The 15,617-nt window shown below is 37.5% G+C and overlaps 2 protein-coding genes across 3 annotated transcripts; one reads left to right on the top strand and one right to left on the bottom strand.

The window, feature by feature from the left end:
- Positions 1-4,289: 4,289 nt before the first annotated feature.
- On the top strand, positions 4,290-8,609 carry LOC106400163 (MADS-box protein AGL71-like). Of its 2 annotated transcripts, XM_048762038.1 has the most exons (7): positions 4,290-5,074; positions 5,141-5,329; positions 7,254-7,400; positions 7,498-7,597; positions 7,799-7,840; positions 7,937-7,987; positions 8,387-8,609. In XM_048762038.1, the coding sequence occupies exons 2-7, from the start codon at positions 5,148-5,150 to the stop codon at positions 8,525-8,527; spliced, it is 663 nt and encodes a 220-aa protein (XP_048617995.1). In that variant the 5' UTR covers positions 4,290-5,074; positions 5,141-5,147; the 3' UTR covers positions 8,528-8,609. The 2 variants fall into 2 exon arrangements, with proteins under 2 accessions (XP_048617995.1, XP_013696014.1); XM_013840560.3 differs by having other exon boundaries at positions 4,290-5,329.
- Positions 8,610-8,804: 195 nt separating this feature from the next.
- Positions 8,805-15,606, bottom strand: LOC106428085 (structural maintenance of chromosomes protein 6B). The gene is made up of 28 exons (XM_013868828.3): positions 15,350-15,606; positions 15,084-15,189; positions 14,843-14,976; positions 14,713-14,768; positions 14,530-14,616; positions 14,124-14,444; positions 13,592-13,711; positions 13,194-13,328; positions 13,014-13,090; positions 12,844-12,919; positions 12,595-12,669; positions 12,384-12,488; positions 12,100-12,269; positions 11,912-12,014; positions 11,695-11,807; positions 11,297-11,498; positions 11,033-11,164; positions 10,823-10,937; positions 10,636-10,721; positions 10,453-10,548; positions 10,229-10,365; positions 10,032-10,134; positions 9,863-9,942; positions 9,669-9,747; positions 9,524-9,581; positions 9,311-9,408; positions 9,119-9,213; positions 8,805-9,032 (listed from the first exon to the last, which is right to left on the bottom strand). The coding sequence occupies exons 1-28, from the start codon at positions 15,504-15,506 to the stop codon at positions 8,975-8,977; spliced, it is 3,174 nt and encodes a 1,057-aa protein (XP_013724282.1). The 5' UTR covers positions 15,507-15,606; the 3' UTR covers positions 8,805-8,974.
- Positions 15,607-15,617: the final 11 nt, after the last annotated feature.

Genomic DNA, 15,617 nt, shown 5'->3' on the forward strand with positions numbered 1-15,617 from the left:
TCCACGTAGGATTAAATCGTCGTAAAAACCACGTAAGGCAACGAGGAAACAACGACGAAACCTAAAATTAAATATGGGGTTTGGAATATATGAAGTAGAAAATTAAAGATGGGGGTTTGGAATATATGAAGTAGAAAATAAGGAATATGGGGTTTGGGGTTTCGGGTTTCGGGTTTCGGGTTTAGGGTTTCGGGTTTCGGGTTTCGGGTTTCGGGGTTGGGGTTTCGGGTTTGGGGTTTTGAGTTTGGGGTTTCGGGTTTGGGGTTTCGGGTTTCGGGTTTTGAGTTTCGGGTTTCGGGTTTCGGGTTTCGGGGTTGGGGTTTCGGGTTTCGGGTTTGGGGTTTCGGGTTTCGGGTTTGGGGCTTGGAATATATGAAGTAGAAAATTAAAGATGGGGGTTTGGAATATATGAAGTAGAAAATAAGGAATATGGGGTTTCGGGTTTCGGGTTTCGGGTTTCAGGTTTCGGGTTTGGGGTTTCGGGTTTCGGGTTTCAGGTTTCGGGTTTGGGGTTCTAGGGATATATGAAGTAGAAAATTAAAGATGGGGGTTTGGAATATATGAAGTAGAAAATTAAAGATGGGGGTTCGGGTTTCGGGTTTCGGGTTTGGGGTTTCGGGTTTGGGGTTTCGGGTTTCGGGTTTGGGGTTTCGGGTTTAGGGTATGGGGTTTGGGGGTTGGGGTTTGGGGTTTGGGGTTTCTGATTCTAGGGATTTAAACATAACACTCGTTAATTCCACGTAAGCACAAATCGTCGTAAAGTCCACGCAGGATGAAATCGTCGTAAAGTCCACGCAGGATGAAATCGTCGTAAAGTCCACGTAGCATGAAATCATCGTAAAATCCACGTAGGATTAAATCGTCGTAAAAACCACGTAAGACAACGAGGAAATAACGACGAAACCTAAAATTAAATATGGGGTTTGGAATATATGAAGTAGAAAATTAAAGATGGGGGTTTGGAATATATGAAGTAGAAAATAAGGAATATGGGGTTTGGGGTTTCGGGTTTGGGGTTTCGGGTTTGGGGTTTCGGGTTTCGGGTTTGGGGTTTAGGGTTTCGGGTTTCGGGTTTCGGGTTTCGGGGTTGGGGTTTCGGGTTTGGGGTTTTGAGTTTCGGGTTTCGGGTTTGGGGTTTGGGGTTTCGGGTTTCGGATTTCGGGTTTCGGTTTCGGGTTTCGGGTTTCGGGGTTGGGGTTTCGGGTTTCGGGTTTGGGGTTTCGGGTTTCGGGTTTGGGGTTTGGAATATATGAAGTAGAAAATTAAAGATGGGGGTTTGGAATATATGAAGTAGAAAATAAGGAATATGGGGTTTGGGGTTTCAGGTTTCGGGTATCGGGTTTGGGGTTTCGGGTATCGGGTTTGGGGTTTGGAATATATGAAGTAGAAAATTAAAGATGGGGGTTTGGAATATATGAAGTAGAAAATAAGGAATATGGGGTTTGGGGTTTCAGGTTTCGGGTTTAGGGTTTGGGGTTTGGGGTTTCGGGTTTGGGGTTTGGAATATATGAAGTAGAAAATTAAAGATGGGGGTTTGGAATATATGAAGTAGAAAATAAGGAATATGGGGTTTGGGGTTTCGGATTTGGGGTTTGGGGTTTTGGGGTTTGGGGTTTCGGGGTTGGGTTTCGGGTTTCGGGTTTGGGGTTTGGGGTTTGGGGTTTGGGGTTTGGGGTTTGGGGTTTCAGGTTTGGGGTTCTAGGGATTTAAACATAACACTCGTTAATTCCACGTTGGATGAAATCGTCGTAAAGACCACGTAAAAAGATTTAAACATAAATCACGTTAATTCCACGTAAGCAAAATCGTCGTAAAGTCCACGTAAAGAAAAACACGGACCTTTGTGATTCCTCGCCATTTCCTCGTAAAAAAAAACACGGGCCTTTGTAACTGCTCGCTATTTCGTCGTAAATTTACGACGAATTTGCGACGATATGTAATCTTATATATACACCCGACCGCTCACTCTTTCTTTCCTCTCTACTTCCTCTCCATTTCGTAGCAATGGTAAGCCTCTCTGATTCCTCTCTAATTTGGTTAGTTTAGGATAGATTAGGTGGTTAGTATAGGGAATTTAGATAGGTTTGCGGATTTTATGTTATTTAGTGTTGATTAGGTGGATAATGTTGGAAAATATATTGTTGATGTTAATTTTAAAAATTTCATTTTTTTTTCCACGTTCGAAAAGGAAGACTTACTGCCCATTACAGAGAGATCTTCGGTGAGCCGGGTAGTCGTTTAGACCCGGCCTCTTCTTCCGCTCCCAGTTCTTCGGGCCAGGAGACTGTCCCCGAGACTCAGTACACTCAGAGAGTCTCTGGGTCTACTTCTTCTAGTGCACCATCGGCTCCTCATGTGCCTCCTCCGATGCCTCCTCCTGTGCCTCCTCCGATGGCACCTCCGATGGTCGCTGATATTCATCCTGATCTGATGGTGCCTCCGAGTGCTCCTTACTCGCAGTACACGGTAGAGGACATTCTCAGTCTGCCAGGCAGAGAAGGTTTACCAGTCATCGACCCAGACCGACCGGACGGAACGTTGTGGTATGTTGCATTAATTTTTTTAATTCGTTTAAATATCTTTTATAACATTAAAAAATAATTTATATTTAAAATTTGTATTTTCCAGGTGGGGGGTTGACGGATGTCTTGCATCGGACGTAACCGACACGATCAAGGGTTACTTCTCCATGGCACATCCAAACTGGAGTAAGACGCCTCACTACGTCAGAAAGACGTGGTTCAAAATTTACGATGTAAGTTTCTATTAATTAATTATATATATTTTAATTTTTTCATGATTTATATATATACTTTCTAAAAAACTAATTGTTAATTTATTTTTTCCAACAGCAAAAATATAATTGGGTTTTGGGGATCACTGAGAGGGTGAGGAAGAAGTTTAACGCGAAAGCGAAAGTTCGCTTGTTGGACACGGTCTCCAACTGGAAGGGTGACTGGATCGTGAAGGGGTATGAGCGTGGCAAACCCGCTGAGCTCACCACGGACGTGTGGGATGGCTTCATCCGTTATTGGCGCCTTCCTGATTCGATTAGAATCGCCCAGGCTTGCTCTAACTCCCGTAACACGATCGATGAGCACGTGAACGGGCCGATGCTTCACACTACGGGCCAAAAACCCCACGCCGGTGTCCGTTTGGAAATGGTAATTAAATATTTTATTAAATAATTTTTTTAATAATTATATTAATTTATTCTAACTTTCTTAACTGTTTTTTAGGCCAAAGAGACGGGACATCTCCCGTCTCTTATGGAACTTTACGAGAGGACCCACAAGAACAAGGCGGGCGTATTTGTAGATGGCAAGTCCGAGCAAATCTACAACGACGTAGTTGCTCGGGTTGAAGACCGCCAGACTCAGCTGACCCAGCAGTCTACCGACGGATTACCCGTCACCTTATCCACACTTGAAGTGGATAAGATTTACGAGGAGGTAAATTTTCAAAAAAATTAATTTCTAATTATTCATTTAATTTAACTTTAAATATTTACTTACAATATTTATTTTTTGTTTTTAAGGTTGTCCCTAAAAAAAAGGGACGGACGTTGGGTATTGGTTCCGTCAACAATGTTCCGAGAGCGACATCGTCTTATGGTCAGCGACGGGATGATGAAGTCACGGAGCTGCGTAGAGAGTCCGCTCAGCTGCGTAACGAGTTGACCGCGACAAAATCTCGTATGGGTGGAGTCGAGGGCTTCTTGGACGTTATTGCGGCCACAAATCCGGAATGGGAGTCCATGTTGAGGAACATGCGACAACAACATCCCATTCATGGCGAGTCATCCGACGACGTACATAACGAGGCGGATGTTACGAGGAGGAGTGATGAATTCTACCGGGCGATGAACGACCCTTAGTTTTTTTTTTTGTTGTTGTATTATATAAATTCAAAACTTATTTATTTATAAAATATTTTCATATGAATTTATTTTTATTTTGAATTTTAATTTATTATTAAATTAAATAATTTTAATTATTTTTAATTATATTTTAAAATTCTGTAAAATAATAAAAACGAAGTAAATTCGTAGCTAATGTACGACCTCTTTACGTGGAAATCTTACGAGGAAATGACGAGAAACAGTTTACGAGTATTTTACGAGGAATTATTTACGAGGAAATAACGAGGAAATGTTTACGACTATTTTACGAGGAAATCATTTCGTGGTTGTTACGTGTATTTTGCGAGGAAAATCTTTCAAGGTATTTACGTGTAGATTACGAGGAACTGTTTTCGAGTTATTTACGAGGAATTGTAGCGACGTCCTTACGAGGAATTGTAGCGACGTCTTTACGACGAATCGTTCTACTTCGTCTTTACGACGGAATATATTCCTCGCTAAGTTACGACGAATTAGCGAGGAAATATGTGTTACGACGGACGTGTAACGAGCAAACGCGTTTCTTCGCTAATTCGTCTTAAAGCCTCTTTTACAACGAAATAACGAGGAAAACCGCCCTCGTTAAGATTATGTTTTCTTGTAGTGTTTGTATATATTTATAAAACATTTATAGTCAAAAACTTCAAAGTTACTTATTTCTGCTTGCCATCAGGCAAAGCAACGTGAGATAATCGAAGTGCCATCGGCAAAATAACATATATTTTTTCATGAGTGTAACTATATTAGAAGGCAAAACAACACTAATTGAACTTAATTAGGGTTTCCCTTGTGCCTCCCTGCATTAGGAGAGTTTGACCAAAAAGAGACTCAGTCAGCAAGGGATCTAATTTATGAGTCAGTTTTATTCATTTGCATATCTTTTTTTTATTAGAATTTCTTTCTGATTAATATCACATATTTTTAAGTTCAATAAAAATATCACATATTTTCCTGGTCGCTTTCTGCTATTCTTGAAGTCCTTTTAATTAAGCGAATCTTGACAGATTTTATAAAAAGGGATTTGGTTGGGTTTCTTTATGTTTCCCAGATCTTCTTCATCTTCTTTCCTTTAGGGAAGTTATCACCTTGACTTTTGTGGTACAACTGATCTCGTCTTTGGATCTTCCTCTTGTTATTAAGAGATAGCTTCTTGGTTTGGTTTACAATATCCAAGTGAGTTCGTTTTCTTTCTAAAAATCCTTAGATTTAGGGTTTCATACGGATTACTAATCTTGACAGGAACAAGATGGTGAGAGGGAAGATCGAGATCAAAAGAATTGAGAACCAGACAAGCAGGCAAATCACGTTCTCCAAGCGTAGGAAAGGTCTCTTGAAAAAGGCTCACGAGCTTTCAGTTCTATGCGATGCTCAAGTTGCAGCCATTGTCTTTTCTCAGAAAGGAAAACTATACGAGTTCGCTAGCTCCGAGTAAGCAATCTTGCATTTATAAAAACCTCTAATCCAATCAATAATCATCGATGAATCGTTTTATCCTTGCTTTACTTTGATTATTTATTCTTGTAGTTAGTAGAGATATATAGCTTTCTTTCTCTCCAACTCTTTTCCAAATATCTACTAGAGAAATGATAGCTAAATGCACCTGCTTAATTTATTTTTTCAACAATATATATGACTTTTTTTTATAAAAAAATCTTGGTCATATAAAATTTCTGTAATTTACTTTATTAATTAACGAAGTTTTTATTTGTATGAAATCAAACTTTCATCACAATTAATTTTACCAAATGCTTTTCCATAACTCAATTAAGTTTTTATATAAATGAATTCAAATAGCTTAGGGCTTTCCAAAAAAGTGTTCTTGAACTTTGAACCTAGTATGCCTTGGAACTCATGCTGAAACAACTTGCATTTTTATAATTATATTAAAATAATCCTAGTGTTTATGCCATACTTTAAGAGTACGATTGGACCGTTTTAAAATCCCTGCAATATATGTATTTATGAGATAAAATCTTGTGGATTTCTATTGTCTGCCAGGGTCTCAAAATTTGTCCCTCGACAGTTTTCATGATTCTTAATTGTGTTGATCTTAAGTAGGCAATTAGATTTCTTAAAACAAATCCATAACAATCCAAATATATTGGAGTTTCAAATGATTATCAAACCCCAGTACTGATCAGTTATGTGAGACCACATATTATCGCCACTTAGCTACATCTGAAATGAGTTTTGATGATTAACCAACAAAATCTCTTGCAATCCATTTCATTCATAATTTCGAATTTTACAAATGGTTTTGATAATTTCAATCGATCAAATTGTTGGTATGTATTAGGTTTGGGCATTTCGGGTTTCGGTTCGGTTCGGTTCGGTTCGGATATTTCGGTATCCGGTAGTTCGGGTAGAAGGATCCATTTATTTGACAGAGTTTCGGGTTCGGTTCGATTCAGATAGTACAACTAGGAACCAAAAAATACTTGTAAAAAATTCGGTTATCATTTGGTTCCGGTAGTTCGGATAGTTCGGGTAAAATATCGGTTATTTAGGATAAAATATCAAAAAAATTAGGATGATTTAAATAAAAATTTAGGATATTTCAGATTATTTTGGATATTTCGGATAATACTATCCGGATAGTTTCGAATACTTTCGGGTAGTTCGAATACTTTATAATAAATTATTTATTTTCAAATATTTTTTGGCACTTTTAACAGATTTTTAAATTATTAATATATATTTAACTATGTTATATGTATATATAATTAATATTCTAATATATTCGGATACCCGTTCGGTTTTCGATTCGGTTCCAATTCAATTCGGTTATTTCTGATATAGAAATATAGGAACCGTTTGGATACTTGAGGGTCTCGGTCCGGTTTCAGGCATTTCTGTTCGGTTCCGGTCGTTTTTTGCCAGGCCTAGTACACTGAAAAGGCGTGTGTAGCCTAGTATGATATTTAAAGCTTTTGCTGTTGAGTTTGTAGGTTGGTACAGTATAAATAGGTCATGCCGTCGTGCTTATAAGTATCATTGGTTAGTATAAATAGGAAACCAAAACATATATATTACTTACGCTGGTATATATCTCAGATCTTTGTTTTGCAATCTCTTCTCCCCCAAGTAGGCCGGTAACATATTGAGTACATTTATATGTACATACTTTCTCCTAACAGATTTATACTATATCTAAGATAGGTCAAGCGTACGTGTCTAGTATTTACAATGTGAATTTAATTTTACGTTGAACAAATATGTGATGTATACATAACATTCCATGATTCTTGCATGTGTGCATGTTCTTGTTGATAACATTTTCAGAATTTAATATACATGCTAATAAATAATATTATTAACGATGAAAAGGTTAATTAACTTGAAAATTATTCAGCATGAAGAAGATGATGGAACAATGTGAGATATATAGGAGTGGATATTTTCATGCGGAGAGACTCCAAGAAGAGGACGATGTGCAGGATCTCAAGAACGAAGTAACGGTAATTGTGAACAGTATTGAACTTCTTCAACTTCATTGCCGGTTAGCTTCTGATATATCTATATCTACTATATATGTTTCTAACGTAATGTATGATTGTGAATACATTCATGAACGCGATAATATGCATCTTAATTAGGAAGCTTATGGGGCAATATTTAGGTTCATGTTCGGTGGATGAGCTCAATGAAATAACTATCCAAATTGAGAAAAGTCTTACTCTTATCAGATCAAGAAAGGTAAACATACATAGAGAATTAATAAAAAATAATATATATGATTTGTCTTAAGGTGTTTAACAATAACGGGTCTTATAATTAGCGGTGTTGTTCTAGAGGATGTCTGGTATTATATATGTTCTATGAGACGTCTGATCGTATCTAAGTGATTAGATATCAAACCAACCTAGCTCATTCAGGGTTCTACCAAAATTTTGGCAGGCTAAGGTGCATGAAGAAGAGGTAGGGAAACTAAAAGCGGAGGTAATATACTAATTTGTACTTTAGTCAAAATCCTTAGTGGCATTTACTTTCTAATTTTCATTAATTGCGTGTGTGTTTTTGGTTTGATCTCATTAGATTGCAGGAACGAGAGAGCTAGTGAACGAGAGAACTACGCTGCACGAAATGGTATAACACAGACGAATATAAATACTACCCAAGAACATATGCATGTATTCATTCATGCATGCACACCCACACTTATTGAACCATGGATTTTACTCTGAATTTACCTAACTGCTACATAATGTGGATAATAGAATATTGCCAGGGTTTGAATTTCATAACAAAAACATCAACTACCGCTTTGATTCTTTAGTAGGGAAAACCCTTAATTTTTTCTTAAATTTCATAAAAAATGTTATGGTAGTTTAATACTACTTATGGATAAATTTTAAACTGATAGACTGAAAAATATACAGTCCATCAAAAACTGCATCTCATGAATATTTTGTTTTTCTCTCTCGGATTATTGAGTTTTTTTTTTTTCCCATGAAATTTAGGAAAATAAACTTGTTATTATTTCAGTTTGAAGAAAAACCCTTGTGGATGAAGTCGAGGAGCCTAGAGAGTAAAAATAATGCATCATCATCATCTGCTTTTGAAAACATGAACATATCGGACGTTGAAACTGATTTGTGCATCGGATTGCCTAGAAGCCAAGTGTAGTCGTATGTTGAACCAACCGGTTCTTGTTTTCTTATTTTCCAAGTATCTATGGGACTTGCAGAATGTTTTAGTCGTCTCTCTTCTTGCATAAGCAATGAAATAAAGTAGTAGTATATAAATAAGGGTTGTCTTTTACAATTTTTTTGCATCTGTAGAACTGAATTTTTTTTTTTTGATCAAGAACTGAGTTTTTTTTTTTCTGATGTTAATGGCATGTTTTTTACTATGACCACCACAGCGTAATTAATAATTTACAAAATGAACATCTCTTTCAAAAAACTAGAAACTTGCATGAGATGCGATAATATAAAACGAAAAAAATTAACTTTGTTAAAAAAGCAGATTGATGATAAATTATGAACTAATAATACTTGGAAATCTGCAAGCAAAGTGTGTACACCTTTATAAACTAATATTTTACATAGAAAGGAGAAGGTTATTTCAATTTCAAGAACGAGGAGCGGCCATTTGCTGCTTCTTTATCCTCTCATGCGACTTCACCATGCTGTAACAGAGCACAAGTGTGTGAGTCTCATCAAAACATCAACTTCAAAACAGAGTTCAATGGTGTTGAAAATTAATCTGTGTTACCTGATATCATGAGGAGTGATGAACATCCACTGCGCTCCATGTGCAATTGCAAAATCCACCAGAGCGTCCAAACTGATTTTCCGGCTTACAGCATCCTAGATTTACAGAACAGAGAGGTTAAAACAAAAAAGGTTTATTTCAGTAAAGCTCTCATCCCAATGTAATGAAAGGATTCTCAGAAGGACATAATACCATAAACACATCAAACTCATCCATTGCTCGAAATGGGGCTTCTGTCATCTCGTGAAGAGCTAATGCAAAGCACAAAGTTGAGAAAGAACGTTCTCCTCCTGAAAATTCAAGATAGGAGCTGTGTCTTAGATGACCAATGTCCAATATAGGAAATGTTGTCTGTATATAACAATATGTTGGGGTTTTTTTTTTAAGTGGAGAAGGAAGCTGCACCTGAAAGACCTTTGGTGTCTCGAACGGCATTACTTGTTGCATCTTGCGGCATCTTAACCTGTCGGAAACAAAAGTCATCAATCAGATTATGTAATAATATGGACACATAAGTCATAGATATCTTAAGCATAGCAGTGTCACTTACCTCTATGGACAAAGTTTTATTTTCATAACTGACTTTGATGTGTCCACTGATACCTTTCTTTCCCAAGTGAGAATTGAATCTGCTTCGAATATCAAAATCAAAGAAAGCTCCATACAGAAGAAAAAAAATCTTAAAGAGACAACCGAACTACAAGTTTATCTATGTGGTTGGCAATAAGGGAAAGCAACTCTTACTGCCACGTTAGCTGGCGCCGAAGCAAAGATGCATTCCTTTGAAACTTGCCCCACCGCGAATCCAGAGCAGTTTTACAGGCCTGATCAAACAGTAATGAATATTAAATGATGCAGCTATAACAACAACACATAAAAAGATTCAACATAAACAGATCTGCAAAGGCTCAACCATGAGTTTTTCTCGATAGCCTTGGTACAATTTGCGCTTCTTTGCAATCTTTCGTTCTAGTTTCTCGTACATCATCCTAAGATCATCGATTGATTCAGAAAACCTGCACCAAACAAAAAAATGAAGCATGTGGTTTACTGTCACAGGTCCTTTACGTTTGAAGGAAGAGCTGAAAGACAATACTAAAAAATACACACTGCTGGTTCTCTCGATGAAGTCTCTGATCCATTCTGTTAATCTGAGCACTGAGCTGCTCAGGAGTACTCCCATCCCAGGGACCCAAAGACAATATCTCACTCTCAGGACAAATTTCAGAGGCCTTCTGGTCGCTTTCCTGAAATTTAAGCATATGTAATTTGTTACCGAAAGATAAAATGAAAACAAAAAATACTAACGGGCTGTCATGATTACTTATGTGTACCTTTCGCTTAGTTTTAAGCTCCTCATAATTAGCCTCAGCCTCATTGATATCAGGTAGGACCTTGTTTTTCATTATATTCTCGTAATGGATTTTCTCCTGAAACAGAATAACGCTTGCTTACCTTCTACATTCAAAGCAAGTACAAGATCAATTTGTTTTAAACATAGAGGCGAGGAGGGGTACCGCTTCGGCAGACTGAAGATCTTTCTCAATCTTCTTTAGCTCGTTCTCTGCTTCCTCAAAGGCATCAATTTCACCCTTGGCTGACTCTGCATGCACGTTTCGGATGAAATGAGAGAATAAAAGTCAGTCGGTCAATCAAGATGATCTATCAATGGTTTTGAGAAACAATGGTCTATCACAGACATACCACGTAAGTTCTCAAATGAAGCATTAAGTTTATTAGCTTTTAGTTCAGCTTCTTTCAAGCACATCTGGAGCTTCTCAAGGAAAGCTTCTTTCTCCTCCATCTCTTCTCGTTCTTTCTGATATATTAATTAGAAGAAAAACACCTACTTTAAGGAATAATACCTTGGTGAAACCAATCGCAATAAAATAGTATCGTCACCAGCAAACAAACCATGATTTCAAGTTGAAGCTCATTAACACTTGAAGACGATGATGCTTCATTCTCCGCAGCGACTGTGCTCTTCAAATCTCGCATCTCGAATTCCTTTGTCGTCAAAACTTTCTCTGCTTGGCTTCGGTGCTTCTGTATATACCAAAGAAAGGAATATGCCAAAAATGTTGTGAAAACAAGCTAATCATTTCAGTTAAGATGCCTAACGACTGGGAACATCAGACTCGACATGTCCACTGGATTAATCAATGAATTCAAATTTACCTTCAGTGTGCGGATTTTCGACTCAAGTTCTTCGAGATTCTCCTCTGCTCCCCTCTTACGTCTCATGCATTGATTTATCTCGCTTTTTCCTCGAGAAGCCTCTATTTCAAGATCCTTGATCTGGTCATCAAAAGAAGCACATAGTCGCGTAGGTTTACGAGGAATAGGAGGAAGAGTTGTCTGAACTGGCCCACGAAAAAACCTGAGGTAAGAGTAGATACATTAGTGTTATGACTGGGGAAGATCCTCATCTATCCCCCAGATTATCTCAAGTCAATCCCTTTTGTCACGTTCACAAAGGTATTAAAAAGAACAAAAGATCTCTGTAAACGAGTTGTTCTTGTTTGCAAGTGAAGATATAGAGAGACTTTCCATGCCAAAGCTAACAAGTTACTTACATTCTGTATCCGTCTAAAGTGAAAACATCCTTCAGATTTGAGAGCCTTTGCCCAAAAGCAACTGCCTTTCCCACCTCATAGTTCTCTGCAAGCACTTGCCTCTCAACATTACTCTGAAATATCCAGAAAACAAGACCAAAATAAGTATACCGTCATATAAAATTGTAAGAAAGAAGAAAATTAGTCAGTCTGAGGGGAAATCTGAAAGTAAGATTACCACATCCACCAAGACATTAAGAACGGTTGGATTATCGGAATGCAAAACAGAGAGAATTGTTGGATGTTCTGTCTGAGGAATCATGTGCCTCGGTATATTTAACCTGCAGAAATGAAGAGAGAAAGCAAATTTTGCGTCATAAGCTACACATTCACTAATTTTAAAAGGTTAAAAGAAAAGATTAAAACCTTGGTCTCGAAAAGTCATATATAATAATCTTAAGGTTTTTATAATTGGCTTCATTAGCACAGCTTCTTAAAGTGAGAGAATCTTTATGATCAGTCACAATGAATGCATTTAACATGTTTCCAAGAGCTTGTTCAACTGCAGGCGCCCATTTATTGCCATTGATCAACGTCTGCAAAACATAACACCATTAGAAGATATTTTGTGAGATTTCTGATTCCACAAAATATTCCATTAATTGTTTTGGTGCACAGATTTGCAAAAAAAAAAACAAATAAAAACTCACCACATGGGAGCCAATAGGACCAATTGGAGGCTTTTTGAATCTACGATGATGTCTCTCAATAGCCTGCAGAAGATAAATGACTCTGTCCCCTCCAAACGCAGTAACCTAGTACGCATGCATGTAATTGTGTGCCTCTTAGGTTTTATCGAAAGAGGTTTGGCAATATCCAGTTGAAACACCAAATATTATAATTAAATCATGTAAACCGTACCTTGTTTGTTTGATGTTTCTTTAGATCATAAATGTTGGAGTTTATATTATTTTGTCTCTTTTGATGGTCTCGAATCTAGAAGCCAAAAGGCCAAAAAAAATGAACAATGTGTTAATTACAATATTAAAGCAACCTGCATAAGAACCTGATAAGATTCTTATAAATATTCCTTTCTTTTTTTTTTTGAAAGAAAATTCTTATAAATATTCATGTGGAATTTAAGTAGCAAATATAGGTATATAGTTGTACCATATCCTCGATGTGTTCCATCTCTCTCCTTCCAACTGACGCTTTTTCCAGTAAGGAATTCTCTTCCTCTTTCAATCTAAAGGTATCAAATATTTGAAGAAGAATGAGACAGACTACAGAAGATGGAAAGGAACAAGAAAAAAAGAAATGATAAAACTTAATATTATCACCTGGAAAGTAGTGTTTCAGCCTTCTCAATCTCCTGTTCCAAGTATCTCAGTTTCTCCTCCGTTTCAGATTGTTCAGCCTGCATCATTATCAACCTATGAGAAAGATACCTTCACAACACATTACTGTTTTGCCAAGACACTGAGCACAAAAGGATACTGTCAATGACCAATATAGAGGACCTGAGTGTTTCTCATTGTCTGTTCATTGATATCTCCAACCTGCCGTTCAAGCCTTCTAACACGATCCCTAATCTTCTGAACACCATTGCGCTTATGATTGAATTCTTCTTCTAGAGCAATCTTTTCTCGTGCCGCCTACAGTCAGAATTAACATCATGAACACACAAGACAAGATACATCAAAATCACAATCTAAAAATTCATTAAACCCAAAGCAATTTTTCCAAACTAAATCTCGTTAAATGTTATTTTCATGCTGTCCACGTTGAGAATCTATGTATATCTGAGCCATGCAACACATTTGGCAAATCCAGTACTTTCATATGCCTAATATATGTTGTTAAATGAAGGAAGATAAATTGCTAATTCTATACGAAAAAAATCCCATCCACTACATACCGTCTTGGCCGATTGGTGACAAGTCTCTATCTCTCTCTTCATCGCAGTTGATTCATCCATCAGACATGCAACTTTAGCTTTCTTCTTGGTCAAGCGATCCCTTAACGATTCCACTTTACCCTACAGAATTGAACAGTTATAATCAAACAGTTGGAGTTCCAGAACATAAAGTAAGCAATATATTCAGCTCTGTGTAGATAGCTCTCTATAAATTTCAGTTGAGTTCAGCCATATATTCAGTTTAAGTTCTAGAACATGAATTAAGCAATACAATCAGTAAGCTACAAGGTTCATACTCTAAGCAACTCAACCATTTTGGAGGCAAAACCACACCCAAACTTAAGGAAGCTTGATAATATGTCTTAACCATGGTCCTCGAAGAATGCTTAAGGTTGCAAATACATCAAGACTCCACTTAACCAAACTATCTCTTTTTATACAGCTATAAAATCCATTGTTATCAGGGACAAACTATAGCTATAATGCAGCGATCTTCCATAGCCATCCAAATTTAAGAGTATGTATGACTTACTAGTTCCCAGTCTATTTTAGCTTGGCAAGTAGGTATGCGTTCTTTAAGCTTCACAATCTTATCGGTCTGTTCCTGGAGCTGCCTATCCACATCATACACCCAAGACCAAGCAAGTTTCTTTTTCAACTGCTGTAACTTTTGAGCTATTTCTTCAACTTGTTCCATGTTCTTTATCTTTCCACGCAACTCATTGATCTCCTTCTCTATTGGTTTGATTGTTTCCTCCATTTCATCGACTATGGCAGTTGCAGAATTCAAGTGCTCGTAGATACTTTGGAGAAGATCATTAACTTGCTGAAGAAGGGTTGCCTTAAAAAAGAACTAAAGAACAGAAACTTTTAGCCAAAAAAAAAAAAAAAAAATTGAATATGGTTGACATTAATTTAAACCAATTTACAGCAAATACCTTAAATTTATCTTTGTCATTTCCAGAATGCAGAAACTCCCTGCTCTTGTCTTGACTCATTACTACGCAAGGATTCTCAACATCAATCTACACATGTAAATAAGACAGATCAACCAATGAATATGGCAATATGGTTGATATTGCTTAATACTTATCAGTTTGAATGAAAGACAAAAAACTCACGTTATAATGTTCAACAAGTTCCCGTAGCTCATCCTTTCGGCTACTTACTTTTTTCCCTGCAGCACACAGGTTTCATAATATAAGAAGAGAAAACCCCCTTTGAGAAAGAGAAGGGCTAAAGTGAATTAACCTTCATGATCCTTGAGAATGGTAGAGCTAGCAGACTCGGTTATCCTACGTTCGACAATTATAACGTCACCATATACTTCAGGCTTAAAAGCATCTTCTCCTTGGTTTTTAATTTCAACATGGACAACCGCATAGCTGCAACGAACTCCAATTGAAAAGTGATTACCATTAAGTTCCCAAGTGTTTGCAGCATAACAAAAAAAAAAAAAAAAAAAAGAAGAAGTGGTAAGTGTACAACAAACCTGCATCCAGTTTTAATGAAATCCTTCAAAGTGGAAGCGCGTTGAGTCCCTTTCGCTCTACACCCGAATGCAACACATAGAGCAGTCAATATCGCACTCTTTCCACCTTGCCAACAACACACACAACCACAGAGCGTGAAAAAAGACCAAAATTTTCAAAATTGGGCGAAACCCCCAACTCAACTCTCAATAAGGGATGCGTATGTGTAAATTCAATCGATTGGAGAGGTAAAGATGAAAGCTTTTGGGAAGGAAGAAACACTTACTTCCGTTTTGGCCGGTGATGAAATTGACCCACTCGCCAAACTCGATCTGGAGATTACTATGGCACATGAAATTCTCGAGCTTAATCCTTAGGATCGTACCCGACCCGGAACGCTGTTTGATGAAGGAAGCGCTGGGTCGAGCCCCGGATTTCGCCATGGCTTTGTCGCGTTTCTAGGGTTTCTCACTCCGGCTGAGACTAATTAGAAAGAGAGAGAGAGAGAGAAGGCAATTCGCCGGGCGGGAAAGAGACGAGGCTAGGCTATTATA

This window comes from Brassica napus, chromosome C7 (genome assembly GCF_020379485.1).
Source record: "Brassica napus cultivar Da-Ae chromosome C7, Da-Ae, whole genome shotgun sequence".
NCBI classification, from domain to species: Eukaryota; Viridiplantae; Streptophyta; class Magnoliopsida; order Brassicales; family Brassicaceae; genus Brassica; species Brassica napus.